Source organism: Perca fluviatilis, chromosome 11, assembly GCF_010015445.1.
Source record: "Perca fluviatilis chromosome 11, GENO_Pfluv_1.0, whole genome shotgun sequence".
NCBI lineage: Eukaryota > Metazoa > Chordata > Actinopteri > Perciformes > Percidae > Perca > Perca fluviatilis.
In genome coordinates, this window is record NC_053122.1 from 28,467,071 (window position 1) to 28,491,230 (window position 24,160).

Sequence of the window (24,160 nt, forward strand, 5' to 3'; positions counted from 1 at the left end):
ATGAGTCGGGAGCATGTTACCAAAGCAGTATTTAACACTCTAAAAGTATGTTTATTTAACATTGGCACTTCTCTTTTTTCTCCGAGTAAACACAGTCTAGGTGATTTGGGCAGATTATAGGATAACCAACCCTGCAGGTAACTTAAAACACTGTTCCAACAAACAGAGATCACCGGACATTCCCAAAGGGCATGCATCAAAGTACCTTTAGCTATTTGACATTTCCAACAGAGATCGTTCCTGCCAATACCCATTTTATAAAGCCTAGAAGGAGTATAATAATATCTATTAAGAATTTTGTATTGAATAAACTTACCTCTAGCTTCTCTAATGTGCAACCCACTGTTTGACAGAATTGAATCCCATGTATCATCATCCATTGTACATCCTAAATCTCTTTCCCATAGGACTTTCAGACTTTTAATTGTATTGTTTTTAACCCAGGGGCAAATATTATACCATTTTGAGGCTTTGCACAGTAGTCGAGGTAGTAGCAGAAAGGTCTCTATAGGATTTTTCCCATTTAACACTTCCTTTCAAACAATCTCTGATTTGTAAATACTTCCAAAGGTGGTCACGACCTTCCAAGTTAAATTTCCTTTTGATATCATCATATGACATAAATATGTCTCCCTCCAATAGATCACCTATAGTTCTAATACCTTTCCTTAACCATTGTGGCCAGTAAATAGTCTGTTTATTAATTTTAATTTTTGGGTTATGCCACAAGGGGGTGTATTTTTGCACATATGTAACAAGTTTGTATTTTTTATGTACCTCCAACCATACCATTTTAGAAAATTTCAAGATAGGATTTTGCATTTTATTCCCTTGATTTGACTTTTGTGATAAAATATCTATTGATTTAAATTCTATTAAAATCCAGTCCAAGTTGATTTCCCCCGCCCAATGTTTGACCAGACTAGACATTTCAAAAGAAATACTGTAATGTTCTACATTGTGCAGGGCCAACCCCCCTTCTTTTCTTGGCTGGTAGAGCCGATTAATGTTAATACGAGGTTTACCACCATTCCAAAGAAAGTGTTTTATCATGTTATTGTAACTTACTAGTATTGGCCGTGGTATGCACATAGGTAGCATTCTGGTATAATAGATAAGAGGGGCTATGACCATTTTCACTGTTTACTTTCCCCCATAATGTTACATTTAACTTACTCCATTTATCCAAGTTGGTCTTAATTTTGTTGAGCATTTTTCCCATATTGTCAGCCATAATATCATCAATATTTGGGTTCAATTCAATTCCAAGATATTTCATTCCTTTATCCAACCACCTAAAAGTGAAACCAGTTAATAAACTATGAGTGCAAGCTTGTGAGACTGGCATCGCCTCAGACTTATGCCAATTAATTTTGTACCCAGAGAACAACGAATAATTATCAATGACTTCAAGTAAGGTTGTGATAGAGTTAGTGGGGTCTTGACTTAATACCAAAATGTCATCTGCGTACAAAAACAATTTGTGTTCCCTGCCCCCAGCAAATACACCCTTAATTCTCGAGTTTTCTCTAATTTGAATAGCCAATGGCTCTAAAAAGATAGTGAATAACAGTGGACTTAAACTGCACCCTTGGCGGGTTGATCTGGAAATATAAAAAAAAAAGGAGAAAGTACCCCATTTGTAACACAGCTGCCTTTGGTCCCGAATACAAGATTCTAATCCATCTGCTAAATTTTCCACCTAGACCAAATTTCGCCAGGGCGGTAAACAAAAAACTCCACTCTACCCTGTCGAAAGCTTTCTGGGCATCCAGAGATATAGCTAACACAGGATTTACATTGTTTCTATTCATCCATAAGAGATGCAATAATCTTATGTTATCGGACCGGATCTGTTCTTGATAAAACCTACCTGGTCTTTATGTATAATTTGTGGCAGTACAAACTCTAACCTTGTTGCTAACACTTTGGATAATATTTTACAATCGACATTTATTAAACTTATTGGTCTATAATTGGCTGGATCAGTTAAATCTTTGTCGCCTTTTGGAATTAGAGATATTACTGCCTGGTTAAAACTTTCAAGAAGTGATCCATATTCAAACGCTTCATGAAATACTTCAGTCAAAAATGGGCAGAGTATGTCTATACATTTTTGGTAGAATTCAGCCGGAAAGCCATCTATCCCAGGTGACTTTCCAGATTTCATTGCACCAATGGCCTTATTTACTTCAACCTCTGTTAAAGGAGTTTCCAATTTGTCCTTATCATTTTGTGAGATCTTTGGTATCGTCATTTTTTCAAAAAATGCATCCATCCGATCCTTACCAACCATGTTCTCAGATGCATACAAGTCTTGATAAAACATTTTGAAAGCCATGTTAATATCTGAGGAAGATGTAACCAATGTATCATCCTTTTTGATTGCAGTAATTACATTCTGATTATCTATTTTTTAAGTTGTCTTGCCAATAACCTTCCCGTTTTTTCCCCATTCTCATAGAAATTCGTTTTAAGCCGGAAAAGAGCATACTCTGCCTTCTTGTTATAAATTTCATGGAGACTAAACTTAAGCTGACAAATCTCTTTAAATTTACTATCATCAAATTTCCCTGCTATTTGTTTTTCTTATTTACTTTAACTTTTTTAGAGCTAAAAGCTAAGCATTTACCTCGAACAAACGCTTTCAGAGCATCCCACACTGTAGCCTATTACTACTATTTTGAAGATATTTAGCTCAAGCCAAAAGTTGGACACCCACAGTAAGAGATCTACAGCCATCTGTGCGTAGACTCTGTTGTATGTCCATGAATATGTAAATAATGCATTATAATATAAAGAGCTCTTTTTGCCTCTTCACTTCCTCCTCCAGGAGCAGCACCTCCAGCAGCCACTGCGGTTATCGTGGTCTGTATCGCTGCCCTGGTGGTGATTGTGGTGATCGGAGTGTACAGGATCCACGCCACACATCAGGAGGGGTCCAGAGAAGACGAGGACGAGGCCAAAGACACCGAGGAAGACTGGGACAACTCTGCACTCAACATCACTGTCAACCCCATGGAGGTTGGAGGACATTTTAATTCAGTTTTGGGGAGTTTAATTCCCTCAGTATGCTTGTCTTAAGACTAGAGATGATTGATCTTACAAATAGCTTTATTACTTTTTTTTTGGCACTATAAACCATAGACTAAATATAAAGATGGACGACATGTCTCCACTTCTTCCCACTGTATATTCGTTTTTAATAGTGGTTCAACATGCCCTCCTTCACTTCCCCTCAGCCCTTGATATTACGTAACATAAGTCGCACAGAAGCCACAAGCTATGAGGTTTTCCTAAAAAAACGATCTACTAAAAAGCCAAACTCTATTTATTCCTTGGTAGACTGCAAAAGGAGTTGTACATTACTGCCACCTAACCATGGTGGGATTTTCTTGTACCAAATGCATAACTGCAATGCATTGTGGGTGATATCCACCTCTAGAGTGAGCATGGTTGCCCATCTCACCAAGTTCACTTCAGTTTTTCAGACAAATGGAACGACACTTAAGATGGCAGCGGGGAGTTCCCTGAGGGCAAGTGACCGAGGGCGTGTTGAACCACTATTGAAACGCAGCCAGGGTCTGCGCGGTGGTGATCGGCCGGTTTCAAAGTCCCGCCCATACACCCGTCTGACCAATCAGCTTTTTTTTTTACCCTGGTTTTATAGCATCAAATAGGTAATGAATGAATGCCTTTACGGTCATTGCATGCTCACATATGTCTGTCTGTCTGTGTAAAGTGGCTATATGTAACGTCCAGTTTGTGTCGATTCTTCTGTGGGGTAAAAAGTGGTCCTCAGTCTGGAGGTACAGCGGACAGCAGTCAGCCTGCATTAACGCCTGGGATCTGTGGTGACCTTTATTAAATCATGCTTTGTTTTCTAGAACGTAGGAGCTCAAGCATATGATGAGGAGGTAACGGAAGAAGTACATGAGGAGGAAGAAGAAGAGGAGGAACAGAACAGTGATGAAGATGGCGAAGAAGAAAAAGAGAGAGAAGAGGTGAAAGGGAGGAAGCAGATGGGAAAACTAGAGTGGGACAGTTGCTCCATAACATACTGACCACACGTCCATAAAGAGATCCCTGCACACATAATCACTCTTTACGTGTCTGTCTCTCTCGCTTTGACAGACACACACAAGACAGGCCAAAATTCAATACTTTACTTGCACACACATGCATAACATGTGTTGGTGAGGATGTAGGAGTGCAAACACACAGGACTTTCATTCAGCAGGTCAGGGTTCAAGTCCAGTCCAACCTCACGAGTCAAAGTCCTGTGTTGCTGCGTTCCTCCTTTCCAGTTATGTAGTATTTGGTTTAAAAGCCTTTCTGTGATTTTTGAAGGTAGAAAGTATTTATGCGCTTCTCCTTCCTCCCCATGCACTCACATGTTATTGACTGCCGTAATGCATTTTGCCTGTCTCAACCTCATTTGTTATTAGCGGTTGTTGTGCCACCTTGTTGTAAAAACTTCCAAGTTAACGTCAAAAAGGTTATTCCCCCCCCCCCCGAACATATGTAAATACTTATGCACACATGTTATGCAGTGGGCGCAAATTAAGTATATGTATGTGCAAGTGAAGTATTCAATTCTGGCCTAGGCGCGCGCGCGCGCGCGCCCACACACACACACACACACACACACACACACACACACACACACACACACACACACACACACACACACACTAAATGACATCTCCCTCTGCTGGACAAATTCAGAGCTACAGAATGAGCTGCCGTCCCACAGTGCTTGAATACATCATCTGTACTTAGAATGTTATTCAAATCAGTCAAGGAATCAAAAATCAAACAAGCACAGTAATCTCTATGTGCGGAGTTAAAGTTTTGCTGATAAAAATAAATCTAAATTCTTGAATACAGCCACACAAATTCTCAATTTCTTACAATTTTATCCCAACATTTATTATGTGCAATTACATGTCCTCATCTTACTTTCATATTTATGATTTCAACAGATTGTCTGCAAGACGGTGAGTTATTAGCAGATTATCCACAAAATGTATCCATATACATATTGATTAGTTAATGTATCCATAAACCTTTTAAAACATAATTCCCTTTACCTTTATAGTAGGTATAACATAGCTGTACTGTCACTCAGTGTATGTCTCACCTTTTCATCTGTGTGAAGAGTGTTGTGTTTCTCTAAGTGGATCACAGTGCCGTGGTTCTTTGGCCCGGACACTAAAGAGAAACAAAATATGGATATGTCATCTCTGACCATAAACATTCCAAATTTTTCCTGATTTATATACAAAGCAGAATCATTAACCGTTTAATATCTTCCATCTTTGCTTTTCTCAAAAGTATTTAAAAGCTACACCGATCACTGCTCTATCAGCTAATGACCTGATGGAAGCAGTTGATTCGTAGTTAAAATACTCCTAGAAACAAAAGAGCAGTTAGTTTGCATATGTCTGTGTACCAAATCTAGCCATACTGTGACCTATTGTAGCTTTTGCTGTTTAGGGTTAGATCAGTTATATCTTTTTTCAACAGATGTTACTGTATTCTACCGATATCCTGTCTTTCCATTCTCTTTGAGCCCTCTATGCAATTATGGGCCCAGTCTAAAGGAACAGTAATACCGAAAATACTGGATCCTACACTTCCCATAATGCAATTCAGAAGCCTCTCTTTTAGATCTGGCAAGCAAACGCTTTTTACTCTCCATGCTTCCCTCTCTCCCTTTTAATGCACAGTTTCTGTTAAAGATTATCAAAGATACCCCTGATTAAATCTCAGAGGTTAATTCTCAGACTTGACAGATGACAATTATGCTTTCACTGACAGAGTAACGCAACCTTTTTCACGCGTAAATTGAACTTAATGTGTTAAATGGGGGAGTGCTCCACTGCTCTAAATTGTGGCGAAAAGAAGCCGAGTGATGGTTTCTTTCTGGTGTTATCAAGTCGCTGATCCTGCACAGCTTCACCACAACTACAAGCAAAACTGGAAACTCCATTGGTATCGATTCCATCTTGTACCATAGTTATTGCAGATTACGTGAACTTGTTTAGACAAAGTTTAATTCCATGAGTTGGTCTACATTCAAATGATCTTAAAGTAACTCCTTTGACATTCCCATTTCTCGTCTCACCTGTTCACGTCCGCACGGTATCAGTGACGATTACCTGATACGTCTCCTATTCACTCGTCCCTCCCTCTGTTGGCCTTTAAGCACCTGTGATTGTGATGTCATCATTGTGAAACAACTGCCTTGTTTCCCCTCGTCCCGTTGTCATATTGTGCTTCTGAAAGATTAAAGAGAAAAAAAGAATTCTTTTACATATAAAAACAAATCCTGTAAAAATGTTCAAGACAGTTATTTTATATATCCGTTTCTTTTTCTTTTTGTAAACAAAATGGTTGGGATTTCTCTCTCTTCAGTGGTTATCCCACTGCTTTCTGTAAATTGACCAATAAAGACTTGTTTTAGACTCTACACAGCTCTCCTTGTTTGTGCACTAGACATCTGGCGTGCGTGCCAATAAATTAGTTTTCTTCCACAATATTAGAAATGCTGCTCAAATGTTACCATATCAAAAAGGTGTTGTACAATTGATCAGGCAATGCTGCATAATAGCATTGGGCTATTTATAACCTTTATTAGAGCTGCAAAAACCAATCTGCAAATTCTGCATAGTCCCTATTCCGTTCTAAGAGTCCTTCACATGAAATTCTGAAAAAAGAAATTCACGCTTTAGTAGAATTGATCACAACTTAAGTACACAGTAAGACCATAATCCGTACAAAACCGAAGTGTAAAAAGAAAAGTTTGTGGTTTCATTTCTGCCTGGAGTCTTGTCAACTCTAGGAAGTCACTGTTAACCTCCCACAAAAATCACAAATTATTTTTTACACTTGGGTTTTTGTGTGGACTAAACAAACATGCTAAGAAGTAAGCTCTAGAGGTACTAGAAGTCAGATTTTCTTACCTTTGGACTGAACCAGGCTAGCTGTTGGCCCCCGTTTCCAGTTTTTGGGCTAAGCTTAGCTAACCATCTGCTAGGAGTGGTCTCCATCTTCTCATCTCACTGTAGGCAAGAAAGCAAATAACCATGTTCACATCACAAGCCAAAGGGTTTGGACACGCTTGTGTTAGAATATACATGAGCTCCTATTAACTAATCATTTTAGTTGATAAACACTGCAAAAAGCAACACAATAGGACACAAAGGTTACTAAACAATTAGTGCAGCTGCAAGTGAAAGACTGAATCAAGAAGATTCACAACAATATTTCAAGTCTGCAACAGTAGATCCAACAGGGTCCAACTCCAAACTGTAACTATGAAATTGATGATTGAAAGCATCTATTGCAACATGTATGGGAAGTAAAAAAGAAAACTACTCTTGCAACTCCATCAACTGTGGCTTCTTTATGAAAGGTATCCTGTGTTGGAAAGAAAGTTATCAAATGGCATGTCTTAAAATCATGACAATATGGAGAACGGGGCCATATAGAACCAATTTATGATCCACTGTGGGTTTCTAGGTCATTTATGAGGATGCTGAGGGATGTGAGGGAATCTACAAAAAGGTGGGGAGGTCTGACAAACAAATTCAAGAATATGAATAGAATATGTTTGGAGGAGGAGAACGAGAGCTTTAACAGGAGTGGAAAGTGGAAGGGAAATTGTCCAACAAGCTTAATTTTAAAAGATATGATCATCAGTGACAATTTGTCCTCAATGGCAAAAACACACAAATAGCAAACTTAAATCAAAAGTAAAAATGACTTCATGTATAGTTGCTTTCTTTTTTCATCTTAGATGAGATTATATCAACATATCTGTGTGTTTAGTACACAGATACAGTCAGTGTTGGGGTTAATGCGTTACAAAAGTAACGCAATTACAGTAATGTATTCCTTTTTGCTGTAACGCAGTGATATAACGCATTACTAATTCAATTTCGGTAATATACCCGTTACAATCTCAGTAACGTGAGTTAAAAGGCATTTTAATGAAACATTTTTTAAGAATTTCCCAACACCGCGAAACATTTGTTCACAGGAAAAAAAAGTTGTGTGTATTATTTCCTGTTGCTGTATTCGACGGTTGAGATGACTGCAGAGACAGATACATTTGTGAGACATTATTTCATCATTTATCAGGAGTTACGCGCTGCGTTAAAGCGAGCTGTCCCCGTCAACGTTCCCGTGGTCAGAGCCAGAACCAGAGACGGTACGGACAACGTCTATGTCCCAACAACAGGTGACGGTACGTGAGCGCGGACAGCAGTGTGTCCGAGCTGCTGACAGATAGAAACATGTCAGGAATGAATGTTTAGGCTTGCTACATGTAATACGTATACCAGTGCAGTTTATCAGCCGTGGAGAGTAACTATGCCTGTAGTGGAATGGCTTCGAATGACGACCAAAAACGCTTGTCTTTTACTGTGAGCATTTACTGTTCTCAATATGTTGCAGTTTTACAAACAAGAAAGTGAGCAACTTAAGCTTGACGGACATGTCTGCATCCAGGGCTGGACTGGGACAAAAAAATTAAAAAAATAAAAATCGGCCCTGGCATTTTTGGCCCAGGCGGCCCACACCCACCGTGATTGGTCACACACATTCCCTGCAGACAGTCCTCTTAAAATATGCGTGCATTTTATGATATGAGTTGCCTAGTGTTCAGCGTTCATGTGATTGTTTTGGATCCTTCAAGAGGGGTCTCAAGACTTAGCTGTTGATCTTATACTTAAATAATTAATTCATTCTTAGAGTTATGATTTGTATATTTATGGTATTTTTATTATTGATATTTCATATTGTATTGACATTATTACTATTTTGCTTAATATTGGCTTAGCAACTTTAAAAACTGTTTACTGTTAATTTTAACTATTGTAAGATTCATATTTTGTCGCTTTGGACATAAGTGTCTGCTAAATACTATAACCATAACTATAACCCCAGAGCAACAATAAGGCTGAGAGTATTATATGCTTGTATCAACACTGATTTTGTAGATCACACAGACTTTTCAGCTAGCCAACAGGCTAACCGCTAGCATTTTCAATGTAAGCCTAAACAGTTTGGTAACCTGACAGCCACTAACTTTAATGTTACAGCCAAACTGCTTGTTATCGTTATGACGTCACACACACACACACACACTTCCTGAGAGTCCATGTTAATTTGCCTACTCCTTACCACATCGTCATCTACTCTCTCTTCCATCTTTCCATCCGCCTGTAGATTCTTAATATTTTTCTCCTGTAATTTCTCTGCACCTCTCCTGCACTTTGGTGGTCGTTTGTCCATTTTAACGTGGATGCTAAACTTCCAGCATAACTATTACAGCTCGTGTCTAAGGGCCGGGAGGCGTGGCCATAGTGGGATTCGTAAAATTGCGGCCCGAGTGGGGAAGTTCCTGCATTTGATTGGGTCAGGCCATTGCCAATAAAGAAAATTAACCAAAGGGCCGTTGTGAGTACTTTATGGGCCGGCCCGGCCAAAAAAAAAAAAAAGAGGCCTATTTAGATTTGCGATTCGGCCCAAAAGTGCATCGGCCCACCGGGAAAATGCCCGGTATGCCAGATGGCCAGTCCGGTCCAGCCCTGTCTGCATCTAGGGTCTCACATTCATCTCATCACAAGCTAGCAAGAGTACACAACAGACAACCTCCGTGTAGGCTACTTCAAAATAAAAGCACTTCCTGTGACAATACGCAGTAAAACTAAATTACTATTAAACAAATAATGTTGTGTACCTTTTCATATATCAGATGTAAATCAAGTACTGTAAATGTAAATAGTGAGTTTTAATCACACTATAATTAACCATTTCCTTTAGATGGTTTTAAACTAAACAACATGAATTTCTTATTCAAGTGCTTTAAACAAAGATTTTACAACAATGCCGTACTTCAATACAACTGTAAGGTACTTTTAATTGAGTATTTTCATTTTCTCCTACTTGCCTATTGTACGTTTTACTAATCTATTTTTATAGCTTTAGTTACTTTGCACATTCATATTAAATTATACAAAATATTATGAATAATCTATGATGTATTAAAGTGGCTAAAGAGGACACTTTATTGATCTGGTGATGAAATTCACAAGCTAGCTGCCAAGTCAAACTTCCGCTGTTATTTTGGCGAAAGTAACTCAAAAGTAATGCAAAAGTAGTGTAACGCATTACAATTCAGATACCGTAATATTGTGATATAACTAATTACTCTCAAATGACAGTAACTAGTAATCTATAATGTATTACATTTTGGAAGTAACTTGCCCAACACTGGATACAGTTGATCCAACAGGGTCCAACTCAATTGTGGAGTATTACTGATCCCTGCTGGTGGAAGGACATTTTATTCACCGAGACCAGAACTCACACCAAAAAAAAATGTAAATATTAAATGATGATGATGAATGAAAGCATCCGCTTTGTCCATCATACATAAACTAACTTGTAAGATATCCTGCAATGGGCTAAAATAAAGAATCAAATGGAATTTCTTCACCTTTGAAGAATATACTGGTTAATACTTCTTATTTTTACATTACGGTATTTGTTTCACATGCTATGAGATAAGATACAATTTATTGTTTTTGGAATTTACACTTCCCCAACATAAAAAATATTTAAAGATAAAAAGGAGTAAAAATCCCTATGGTTGGATAAACCTTGGTATGTGAATTTTCAATCAATCCGACTAAGCTTTTAATTGACTGGCCTTGATTTGAGTTAATCTATTAAATGTCCAGAGCTTGCGTAGATTAAATGTTGCAGCTCTGCTTCAGCTTCCGGCTCACAGCAGTGCTGACTAAGCATTTCTACACCCAGCATGTCCCTGGGGATAAAGAAATACAACCCGCTAATTAGTAGCTTAATGTGCTTTTTTTAACTGATGAACACTTCATGTTCAATAACACTCTAATGGACTTGTGTTGGAGAAAACTACACAGTGCCTTAGATTGGCTACAATATGATTAATTGCTATTGAGTTTGTTCAGCTTTTTAGTTTGCAATAAGCTTCACAGTACAGTATGCCAAACACTGTTTTTCTTAGGTAGTAGATTGTTTAACTTCCTTTCTGTCTTCTTAACTTTCTATTTTTCTGAGCACAAATGCCTTTTCAGCAACAGCCTCCTTCACACTCAAGCAGATCCACACAATGAAATGTGCACAAAAAAAGATTAGCTATAATCTTCGACCTTGCTAAAAAAAAGAAAAAGCAGATTTCTTTTTCTTCCCTTTTCCATCAGATTTGTCTGTATTAATCAACTATTTAGCCCAACAAAACAAAAAGGTAAGTAGCAGTCGCCAGTAAACAGAGCGCATTCCTCACAAGATGGAAACCCCATTCCAAAAATTCCACACAGTGAGATGCTCACTTCCCTATACGTTAGGCCGGCACATACGGGTACTTTGCTAAAACTCAAGGCCACGCCCCCTTTTGGGGGATAGAAAACAGACGGTCCCATAGAAGTCAATGCAATTTGGCCGGTTTGTATCATAATATGACAAATGTGTGTGGAAACAGATGGTTTGTTTTATACACGTCTAATATTTATTTTGTGACCTTTCCTGAACCTGAGCGTTCACAATACCTTAATAAACTAAGGTTGATCACCGTCATGTCCCCTCAGTCTTCCCCCGTATCAGTAGATCAATGTGGAAATACATATCTGATTAAATCACTATTGTTAGGCTGAGTGTCATTGTGTAATTAATCAACGTGTTATTTAGATAGATAGATCTTTATTGTCATTGTATGCGATACAACGAAATTCTGTTGGAGCAATCCTCTCCAAATAGCAGCATAGAGTAAAAAGATAAAGATATAAAGATATATCCCCATATACACATACACATCCATATACATAGTACGAACAGCAGTTATTGCACAGAGTCCGATTGCACTGAGGGGGTAAGAGATGTGTGTATTTTGATTTATGTATTTTAGTTTATATGTGTGGATGTGTGTATGATTTCCGTAATATGTTCACAGCTCTGGGGAAGAAGCTGTTCCGGAGTCTATTTGTGCGTGTGCTGGGGGTTCTCCTGCCTGAGGGGAGGGTGGTGAACATGGAGTGTCCGGGGTGTGAGGTGTCCTGCCTGTTTGTGGCCCGTGTGAGAAGTCGGCTTGAGTATATTTCACTCAGGTTTGGTAGGGGGGAGCAAATTATTCTCTCAGCCGTCTTGACAACCCGCTGCAGGTCCTTTCTTTCTGCTGCTGTAAAGCTGGAGTGCCACAAGGTACAGTAGTATGTCAGGGTGCTCCCAATTGTGCAGCGGTAAAAGCGTGTCAGAAGTTCCGGAGGGAGCCCATTGCGCTTCAGGGTCCTCAGGAACAACATCTTGTGCTGGGCTTTTTTTTTTTTTATAAATGGTATGGGAGGTGTTGTGGCTCCAGGTTAGATCCTCTGCAATGTGCACTCCCAGGAACTTAAAGCTTGCCACCCTCTCCACCTCCTTCCCGTTGATACACAGTCCGTTGTGGTTTATTTTGTAGTCTATTATTTCTTTTGTCTTCTTGGTGTTGAGGTTGAGGTCGTTGTCCCTGCACCAAGCTGATAGGGTCTGGACCTCTTTCCTGTAGGCTATTTCGTTGTTGTCTGATACTCATATCAGACAACAATGGTTGGGTCATCTGCAAATTTGATGAGGGTGTTGGAGTTGTGGGAGGAGGTGCAGTCGTGGGTGAACAGTGAGTAGAGGGCTGGACTGAGGACGCAGCCCTGGGGGACGCCGGTGTTGAGAATAAAGCTAGAGGAGGTGTGATCTATTCTGCCCTACAACGGCAAAAGACCTTAACTCGCCAGAGTGTGAAACTGAGAAAAATGACTTTAAAGTTATGTTAATGTCCTGACAATTGAGTTATAGGTATAATATTGTAATTTTCACATTTTGTAGTGTATACCTGTATTAATCTATCTACAAAAAAATGTTTAACTCAAATTTGACCTTTGACCCTTTTTCGGAAGTTACTGTATTCTGCCTTAGCATTGCCCACAAAATGACAATCGGTCATACCAAGGCAAAAGACCTTAACTTCTATTTTATAGCACAATGTTATGATAACAATGATACATTTTACTTAAAATGTAAGCAATATTAATCCTATTGCACTCACTATGATAAAAATGGCTTCACATTTATCAACATCATATGAAAATTATATATCAATACGTTTTTTTCTGTATTTCATACTCATACTACCACATAGGCAGTCTCATGATTGATTCACACACTTGGACAGACAGAATTAAGCATGAGAGTGTTTTGATGTTTTAATGCATATAAAGCATGTTCTTCTGTTTGGATATGAGGCACTAATTTAGACTCATTGCAAGAATGAAGACGTGAACATAAAGATGCCGTCATTCACGTGCATATTAAGTAGCCACGTTGGTTTGTTTTGATCTTATAATACATTCATAGATGCTCTGCAGAGAGGATGGTTAGTTTAACCAGCAGTTAACTTCACAAGAATTTGTCCACATTTCAAGATTTGTGGCAAACTAAGATAAACAGACTACAAAGCGACAGCTTTTGTTTTAGCTTGTTTGTCAAAATTCGCTATTTAGAGTAGAGAAGAGCTGTGTCTGTGTAAACAGCGCAGTGGACGAGAGTGGACTGCCCAGACAGAGATTTAAATATATCGCTTCCTACATGTGTCTGCCTGTAGACAGGTGAGTGGGTATTGATACGTATTTACGTTTAGGTTTTATTGTAGCCTACTTACAGTAACGAGCGTAGCGATATTTTTCCCAGTCAGCGTCGTCCTCTGTTGTGTGTGTGTGTGTGTGTGTGTGTGTGTGTGTGTGTGTGTGTGTGTGTGTGGTGTAGCGCGGGCAGCGCATTTACAGAGTACCTTAACTCAATTTGAACATTCTGAAGCGCCATGAAACAAAGACAAAGAACCGTAACTGATGTTACGGTATTCTGCCTTGGCTTCTCTACGGCTTTTGAAGTTACGGCAAAGACAACACACTATTTTCTCCCCAAAAAAATAAAATTGACTCAAGATATTTGTCCACATGATAAAGCAGATCTTTAATATTCCAAAAATGACAATAACTCATTTTCGACCAAAATTGAGTTACGGTCTTTTCGCTTTGCACGGCAGTATTGGGGTCTATTGGTGAGGAAGTCTTTAATCCACTGGCGGAGAAGGTCTCCCAGACCCAGTGTTTGTTAATCAAGTTGTCTGGGTTGATGGAGTTGAATGCAGAGCTGTAGTCAATAAATAGCATCCTAACATAGCTGTTGGGGGTTTCCAGGTACACACCTGGGGCTGTGTGCAGTGCTGTGGAGATGGCGTCATCAGTGGATCTGTTGCAATCTGTTGCAAATTGATGTTGATAGAGGTCAGGAGGGATGCAGGCCTTGATGTGGGGCAGTACCAGTCTCTCAAAGCATTTCATGATCGCTGGCGTGACCAACTGTTTGATCTATAAGCTGTGTCGGGTTGGCTCCGTGGAATGGATGAGTACACTGAAGGTTTGTTACGGAGATTATGTAGCAGCATGTTTGCAGCCTAAAATGATCCCAAACTTTCTGTTGTTTTCTCTCGCCTGTCTCTCCTCTTAGACCCTCGCTATTTTCGTCTTCCTTCATTTGTAATCTGGGCCGTCAGTCTTGTGTTTATATACTGTCTGTGCTTGTGTTGTGTCCGCAGCGCAAACCTCTTGAAGCGCTAGTAATAATCCTCCGTGCGGAAACACAGTGAGCCGTACAACCTTTGATTTAACGAAGCTTCGAGGCAAAGAATTTTGCTTCGAGGATTTTTTGTAATCGAATTATTCGAGTTATTCGAGGAATCGTTTCAGCCCTAGTTGACGCCAAATCTTGCTTTGTAGTACAGGCCTCAGGTGTACACTCATGATGAGTCAGAGATGAAGTTGACAACATGGGATATGTATGGTTTACCCAAATTAAGGCCACAGAGGCAAGAAAAATATAAAAATTATCAAAATTAAGGAAAGCAGAAAAATATACTTTCAAGAAAATAAAAGTAAATTGACTTGAGAGTCAAAACAATCACATAATACAACTGTTTCCTAATTGACCTTAAATCGAGTCACTACTCTGAGGGCATCCAACAGACTTACGTCCTCCTCCCTCAGGTTTTCCTCAAGCTTTCGGTCTCCTGAACAAATACCACTGCTAGGCTATATAGCCTGAAGTCCGGCCCTCAAATTGGGCGACTCGGGCTGTCCGCTAACTTGTTGCTCTCTCTAATATAACCAATATAAGCTGCTCTGTTTAGGCTACAAAACGTGCATGCAGGCTGAAAGTCAACCATGCCATTTTGTTTGGATAAAGCTATAAGCAGAAGGAATATCTGCTAGCAATGGTAAACACACAGAATATAGTACACGCACATAGCAGAGCTTGCAAACTGTGGCTTTTTTGTCGACAACGCAAATGTTGGCAACATAACTAACTGGAAATCCAAAATACTTCCACACTTTCACACACTTCAGTGAAAGAGGAGGGGGCTCAACTGTCGATAGGTCTCCAGCATCTGCAGATGCCATGCTATCTTTTGACTGGCTTTAGCTAAGTTACAGGAGGTTGACTGATTCGCAGCACTTCCAACACGGACGGCAGTATCAACGATTCAATTTTTTTTATTCGATATTCAAGATTGTGACTTAATTTTGATCGATTTTGATTTAAAGTCGAAATCGTGACACCGTTAATATTTACTGTATTAAAAAGGTACAATACGTAACATTTCTGCATTAAAAGGTTTAAAAATGACCATACCTATGTTATGTATTTTGTTGAGTTGTATACTTACACTATTCCAAATGTTTCCCCCAAATTTAAAACCCTGAGAAATCTGTTATTTTATTTCTGACACGAGATGTTTCATTTAGTCGCCTGGCAGTGGCATCATATAACCTTTGACCCCTATAGTAACTTCCGTCAAAACACGAGCACCCAGATGATAAGTTCGAGAGTAATTGTAAATCATACAATGTCACAGAAAGAAATACTCGTAACCGTAATACTGCTTTTTCTGCCACATGGCATTATTTTGTGATTAATTACATGCCACTTTGCAACACAGTAATACAGCAGAGACCTTATTTATTGATACATTTCAATATTGATCGATCCAGCTTAACGTTAAATGTGCTGGTTGACAAGTAGCTAATGCTTGGCGTTAGCATTAGCTACTTGTCCATGACATCACGATGGACATGCACACTAGTCACGATGGTCCCGATGGACATGCACACTAGCAACAGTTTGTTTGTGTTGTCGTAGCAACACTGCACGTTCTTGAGCTTCTCTCTCGTGTCTCTTACAAGTATATACTCTACGTTGTTCTCTTAATACATCCATGGTATAGGTGGAAAACTCATGAACTCGCCGTTTCATTGTCTAAAATATTCACTAACATTAAGAATTGTGTTTTCGTTATTCCTGATCGTTTACATGCTTATCTAAATAAACGATGGATGTATTTAAACTACCAAGGAGATGTAATCATTATGTCATGCTACTGGCTAGCGCTAGCTACTAAGGTTAGCCTGCAGTTTCAAGAACAGAGCGTCTCTTAATACATCTATGGCTTCATCCCTCATTTCAGGTTAAAATTAATTAATACAGTCACTATCACTTGAACTGATTTAGTGGTTTATTGTAAAAAAAATTAAAAAAACAGGATTCAGGTCAAGCTACATAATAGAGCTAGTTAGGTAGCTAACGTTAACGTGTTATCTTATATGTCCCTGAGAACCGATGGGGTTTAGGGTTTAACACTTGTTTCTTATGATACATCCAAGGTCTGTATGTTGTAAAGCCAGTAACGTAGATGAAGCCACGGATGTATTAAAGGTAGGGTGACCAGACATCCCGGTTTGACCGGGACAGTCCCGATTTTGAATTTGCTTGTCCCAAGTCCCGAAAAAAGCCTGTCGGGACGCTAAAATGTCCCGCTTTACACCAGGAGTGGCGTGAGCCGATTTTGCTGGGGCTTCAGCCCCGAATGTTTTGAGTGTAGCCCCGAATGTAACTTTGTCCAGTTTATTTTTCCGAGGCGAATAGAACGGGCAGCTACGTGCGGGGTCTGACCATGCTGTATTTGTTGCTATCACCTAGCAACCAACTCTAAATGAGGAAAGCTGTGAAAGGTGAAGTTTTCAGAGGAATCCTAGCCAAATCAGTCTAATACATCGACGCAAAGTTTAGGAGCGCCATACTAATTATTTAGTTTGAAGTTCCTGTGACGTGATGTTTCCAGTCTCAGGAAACATCACGTTCAGACTCAGACACACGGAGCTCTGAAGCAGACCTGTGAATCGCTTAGTGTCCACTCTCTCTGTAAAATGCAGGGCAGCTTCAGGTTTATGGATGCGCTCAGCTATGGGCATGCTGCGGTAGATGTGTTGCGTTTGTGCTCCGTGTATTTCTGCAGTAGTTTCGGGTTTCCACCTCTGATGTATAGCAGCGTACAGCCACTTCTCTAGCTAAACTATTTGTCTCATTCAGACACCGAAGCGGGGCTCTGTGTCTGTCAGAAGGTCTGAGAGCTACCGTATCAGCAGAGCAATCACGTAATGCTTTAGAACATTTTTTAAATATAGTGAATTGGTAGTGAATTAAAGGTCCCATGGTGGTCTTTGGATGCTTTTATATAGACCTAAGTGGTCCCCTAATACTGTATCTGAAGTCTCTTTCCTGAAATTCAGCCTTGGTGCAGAATTACAGCCACTAGAGCCAGTCCCACAATGAGCTTTCCCTAGTATGTGCCATTTCTGTCTGTAGCTATTGAGGAGGAGCTGGGGGGGAGGGGAGCAAGGTGGAGGGTGGGGGTTTGGCCTTGACCAACTGCCACTTTGCTCGTTTAAAAGCCATGTCTCCCTCTCATGGGTGGGCCAAATTCTCTGGGCAGGCAAAGCTGAGAAAGGGGAGGTAACCATGCTCATCTGAGCTTTCATTTTCTCAAAAGGCCAGGATACCCAGGGCTCGGTTTACACCTATCACCATTTCTAGCCACTGGGGGACCATAGGCAGGCTGGGGGAACGCATATTAATGTTAAAAAAATATATATAATTAAGTGATGCCATGGGACCTTTAAGACAGCGGTTCTCAAAGTGTGGGGCGCGCCCCACTGGTGGGGAATAGAGACGTGACAGGTGGGGCGCGCCAAAGAGGAGGAAATTTTACTTTTTTTTTTAACAATGCATTCGTTCTAACTTCCGACTTTTAGAAGCTGGATATATCATTTGTTGCGTGTAAATATAAATGTGGATAACGTTAGTGATAGTGACATGCTTGCTACAGTTGCGTTTCTACAGATGAATCGGCGAAAACACGTTTTATTTCTCTGATTCACGGCTTTGTTCTAGCGCCGCTGGGCCTCCCTTTCTCCAGTCCCTCTCTATGTCTCTCCACCATATAACGCTCTCTCTCTTCAGTCTCTCTCTATGTCTCTCCACCATATAACGCTCTCTCTCTCCAGTCTCTCTCTATCTCTCTCCACCATATAACGCTCCCTCTCTTCAGTCTCTCTCTATGTCTCTCCACCATATAACGCTCTCTCTCTTCAGTCTCTATCTCTCTCCACCATATAACGCTCTCTCTCTCCAGTCTCTCTCTATCTGCTCCACCATATAACGCCACCAAGCTTTCGGGCAGTTGTTGAGCTCCTCCGATGAGGATTTTAAAATGAATGCGCTGTCGATATCGTCTGTAACAGACACGATGGAGGAATCTACACATCTCAGTTCTCCAGCGGCAGCCACCTGATGTAAACAAATTCAACCCAAGCGTTCTTTGGTGACGTGATTGATTCTGTTACTGTTGATCATCTGTCCGACAATCTGATTGGTCCGAACAGATCCTGTTCGGGCAATGCTTCTCACCGGAGCGAGTCCAGACCGAACTTCCCGACCTCGAATTTTGTGGGCGGGGCTAAGTTCGGCTGGCATCCAGGCTACATAACCACTGAAAACTGTCAAAAAAATCTAACCAGAAATGTGCTGATTGATCGTTGTTTTGATACATTAAACCACGTTATAAAGCCCATGGGAGTCAACCCACACCCGCTCCACTGCCCTGCTGAAAATGAAGAAACGCCTCAGATGTCAGATAACGTCCATAATAATTGGACTTTGGGTTCGATTTTCTGAAAGTTTTCAGTGGTTATGAGGAGCAATATGAGAGAGAAATTTGGTAATCACTGATCATTGTTTACGTACATTAAACCACGTTTTTATTTATTAGTAAGCTACAGGACAGCGTCTTTCAAACATGACCTGCGCGAAAGAGAAGAAAAAAATAATGAATGCGTCATTGTACCCAGCACTTCTGGAAATGTACTTCCAAATGCGTCTCTGTCCCCAGCACATTTCAAACCAAACTGACGCCCATGGATTTACCTGTGACTCAATCTGGAAAATAATTCGATTTCGTATTTTTGACCCTCTGAATTTACCGTTGGATAAGCCTAGGCATGATACAGCACAGCTTAGGACGCTCCAGGCTGCAGCCATACCCGCCTCCACTAGACTAGAGTGTGTGTGTGTGTGTGTGTGTGTGTGTGTGTGTGTGTGTGTGTGTGTGTGTGTGTGTGTGTGACGGGAACAGTGACGTATTGAGCCGCAAACCGTCCTTACAGCTTATTACACCGATCACCCCCGAAATTGTGCAATGCAAAACAGGCTCATTGCAGCCACTAATACAGGGAGAATAGACCTTTCTTGCCAAATGGATTTCTGTTCCTTTTTTTAACTTTTAACACTTTTATTTCTTTTCTATTTTTGAACCTGATACAAATTTTGACACAGCTGCACTTTTATTTTCTTTATTTTTGAACTTGCTGTTATTTGATGTAGATAGTTAGTTGCATTTCGATACAACTTGTTACTTCAATAAATTGGAACATTTTAAGCTTGTTGCGTATTTCATTAGCATTGTGTTGGGGCAGGTGGGGCTTGAAAATTCCCCCTTGTCCAAAGTGGGGAATGACCGAAAAAGTTTGAGAACCACTGCTTTAAGAGAAGCTCTGTTCACGAAACTGCAGGCTAACCTTAGTAGCTAGCGCTAGCTAGTATCTAGCTATGTCTGTAGTAACGTTATGTAGGCATAGCTGTAGTGTTACTGTTCTCTTAATACATCCATGCTAGCTACCGCTGATGTTAGCTACTAGCCGATTGAGAATGAGGACATACGTCACGATTTGGGAAGTGTCTGAGCCCGTCCACCATTTTGGGATCCTACGCTATCGGTTGCCAGGGGCAACAGTGTCAGAGCGACACAGACACAGAGCTGGAAAGACGGCTCAAGGAATTATCGTTAAGGCGTTTTGTTCTCTTAATACATCCATGGTTTAAACAGAGAAATTCCGAGAAAATTAAGAAGAAGGCAGCAAAATAAAAGGGCCCTTACAGTGTCTGCCCTTAAGTGTCTGACAACATTATGGGAAGGATCCCTACAGAGATAGACCTTTTAGTTAAAGAGTAAGATCCTTTTAGTTTAACATGAAACAGCCCTTAAACCCCCCATCACCAAACTCCACCAGACTCAATGTAAATAATCAGGACTTTTATCATCGGAAAACACACTTCATTCAAAGTGGACAGAAACTCAAAAGCCGTCTTGGTTCATCTTTCCACTTTTGCAACAATCACCACTCTGGTTTGGTTGAAATAAATAATTAATTAATTCACCCATTTACATGTGAAAATATGCTGGCTGTATACACGCTAAAAATCCTGATTATTTACATGGAGTCTGGTGGAGTTTGGAGATGGTGATTTCGGGGCTGTTTCATGTTAAACTAAAAGGATCTTACTCTTTAACTAAAAGGTCTATCTCTGTAGGGATCCTTTCCAGTCAGTGTGGTGTCTCTGTGCTGGACCAGAGAAAGGTCCTTTCTTCTAATTGCAGCCACCCAAGAAATCCGACGTCTCCTTGTCACATCGGAGACATGCTCTCCTTCATGCTTTTTCCACGTAGGTAAACGAAAAAACTTTGACACATGGTTCCTATGGTTTCCACGACAATCGTGTGAGACACTGGAGCATTTTGTTTTACAAAGCAGTGTTTTCCAGGCATTAAAAAATAGTGAGGAATTGCAACAACCTCCTCTGCTACCAACACAAACAATGAACGGTTCTGGCGGGTATCCTCCCAAAATGGCGGAAGGGGGCGGGGCGCTGTGTAGTGACATCATCTCCAAATTCTCAATATATCATTCCTTGGCTGTATCATAAGATAATCCCATGGATGTATTAGCTAATAGTGAATATGGTGAATTACAGCCATTAGCTATATCCATTATTACAGCTATAGGACCTCGGGAGAACCGTCATTTGAGCCTGCGCAGTGCAGGGTGACGTGTGTGGGCGCAGTCCCGCAGTCCATCCTAAAAAAACAACCTTGACATGTTTCTGACAGTTGCATGACCAGAGACGTTATGAACCAAGGGTAAATATTGGAGATTTATTTGAAAGATGGAGACCGCTTAGAGCCCAAAAGTTGGTTAATTTCCTCCGGAACAGGTAAGCATTAGCTTCAGGCTAATTTATCACGGCTACTAGGGACAGGCATTTTCAGTCATTTTAACATTTGTGTACTCATATTGAATTAGAGTAACGTTACTCAAGTTAGTTACTCCCAAAACAATTGAGACACAGCCAGTGAAGTGATCCCGACTGGTCACGCCATAACTGCTAACGTTACCAGAGGGCCAGGCAAGCGGGCCGAGAAGGTGGGTTTGCCAGTTGGGTAGAGAGGACAGGGAGGTAGTGGTGTTGTAATTTTAAGCCGAAAAACTGTGGCTGTCAGTCAGGTACAGAGGACGGCGAGGTGATGGTGTTTTAGCAGTTGTTGCCGTAATTTTAAGCCAAGATAGGGTGGTTGTCAGTCGTGTACAGAGCTCCGCGTCTGTACGGGCTTTTATGACTGTCAACATAGCCAGCCTCTAACGTCAGCTACTCCGCTGTGCTGTGGAGTAATGTCTGGCTATGTAAGACTAGCGTCTAGCAACGTTAATGATGTGTTCTCAACCTGGCAACCTCTGTGAACTTCGAGTCTGGGGAGGAGGGGTGGGGGAGACGACTGTCCAGTATTTTGACTTTGGACTGCAGTAATTATTTTAAACGCAAGCTGACAGTATTACACATTGGACCTTTAATGTGCAGTTTTCTACTGATATTTTCTTTCAACCTACACAAGATATTTTGTGTAGATTGTCTATCGCGATATGTTGCAGCCTTTCGCAATGTGTAAATATTACTACTACTCGTACTACCAAGAACACACCTACTCAGGGATGGACTGACAATCTGTGCGTTCGGGAAAAGTCCAGAACGGCACAAAAAAAATGTCTAATAAAGTGATATTAACAGCCAACAGCAGGAGGAGAAGAGGAAAGAAGGAAACTGAGGAAGAAGAGTAGGCCTACTAGTCTGGCTATCACCAATCCACAGCCTGGTCATGATGAGGGGCAGACAGCAGAGCTAATTTCACATCAGCAAGAGGTACTGGTAAGTGCCAGGAGCAGGACACATTATAATAGGCTGCCTTTATCCCCATCTTGGATTGAATTGCATAGTCAGCTATCAACATGGCTGTGCATCATGATTGTGAAAATGATCGTGCCATTTAGTGCTGTCAAACTTAATAGCTAATAACCCATCTTTAAAATCATTTGTTTATTCAGGTTGAAGATAGTTGCAGCACAAAAGATGACAGGGAGAGTGCAGGAAAGTGCCAGGATGTCCCAGGATGCTCGACTAAATCACAATATTTCACACGGCCCAAGTCAGATAGTCACAGCCTGGAACAATTTTTTGCTTACCACCCTCAGCCAAAGTCTAAACGCCTGTACAGGCTCTACAGAGAGTGTTTACTTGTAAAGATGGTACCAACCACAAATGGCTAATAAACACAACCCCAATTATCATCATTGGTTTTGAGATGTTGGGCTACTTGCTGTGAAAACCTTGTCAGATAGGCTACAGTATTGTGGCATAGTATCAGGACTTCCTGGCTAGTCTCTGTCGCGCACGGCTAGGGGCGAATGGCCGGATGATGGGCCTAATTGGGAGAAAGTCCAGGGCTATTTTTTAGCCCCAGTCCGTCCCTGCACTAGTGCTCAATTACCTATTTATGAGGGGGGAATAAACTTCAAAATTTCGCCGTGAAAGCATGAACTGTCCTCTGGAGGACATCCACCAGACCAGCGGGCGCCTGTGGATTGTTGTCGGCAGCGGCAGGCAAGGGAGGCGGGGAGGAAGTAGAAGGATGCCCGGTCGGGGCTGCTAGCCTGGCTAAGGAAACTACCACGCAATTCGCCACTGCAGAGACTCATATTCACCAACGACAGCACACAAAATGGATATATATGCTACAAATACACATGGAACTGCTGCGTGATGATTATGACCGGAGCCTGGCTGAACACATTCACTCATCCCAGACAGCAGATAGCAGCTAAGAGGGTAGGTGAATTTAAACAATGGCTAAGTTGCTAAATGCATCTTGTTGTCATGTAAGGGCCCTGTTAATGTTGCACAGACATTTTAATTGCATTTTGTGTCTGTTAAGAGGCACAAAGACACTCTTTATCTTATGCCCCCATAACTGCCGTTTTAGCTGAGTGGGAGCTCTCGGCATTAGCTGCAGCAGCTCCGTGTTGCTAGCACCGATTTGGCTCGTTTTTTTTGCTATCGACAGTACTCATATACATATAGCGATCAAGATTAACGTAAAAATTGCCCGGAGTTCTCCTTTAACAGGGGCCCCGGTGCTGCGACGGAGTGTTTTAGAAAAACAAAACAGCTATTTTTGCAATATCGGGGCCGATATCCGATTCTAATGTCGGATCGGTGCACCCCTAGTGCAAAATGTCCGCGCATGCGCTGTTGTACGATTCACGACCCTGCACGATCTGTTCCACGCTTCCGGTCGACAGCCAAGCTAACGTTAGTTTAGCTAACAGATAATTCGGCTAACCGCTAGCTGAGACAGCATGTAATAACTTTAAAAGACCCTCAAAATAAAACTTGAAAATAAACATTAACATATATAACAGCTGTTACGTCAGTTCTACTTTACTTGTGCTCATTTAAAATACAATCACTCAATATTTTTCTTTATTGTTATTACTGTAAAGTCTTAATTTAGCTGTAGCCTGCT

At 40.7% G+C, this 24,160-nt stretch overlaps 1 protein-coding gene across 1 annotated transcript in view; it reads left to right on the forward strand.

The window, feature by feature from the left end:
- Positions 1–6,475, forward strand: part of clstn2a (calsyntenin 2a) — a 199,879-nt gene extending 193,404 nt beyond the window's left edge. The window contains exons 17-18 of the mRNA XM_039815057.1: positions 2,834–3,024; positions 3,888–6,475. Of these exons, the coding sequence (XP_039670991.1) occupies positions 2,834–3,024; positions 3,888–4,064 (368 nt within the window). The 3' untranslated portion in view covers positions 4,065–6,475. The remainder of the gene's footprint in view (positions 1–2,833; positions 3,025–3,887) is intronic.
- The last annotated feature ends 17,685 nt before the right edge of the window (positions 6,476–24,160 follow it).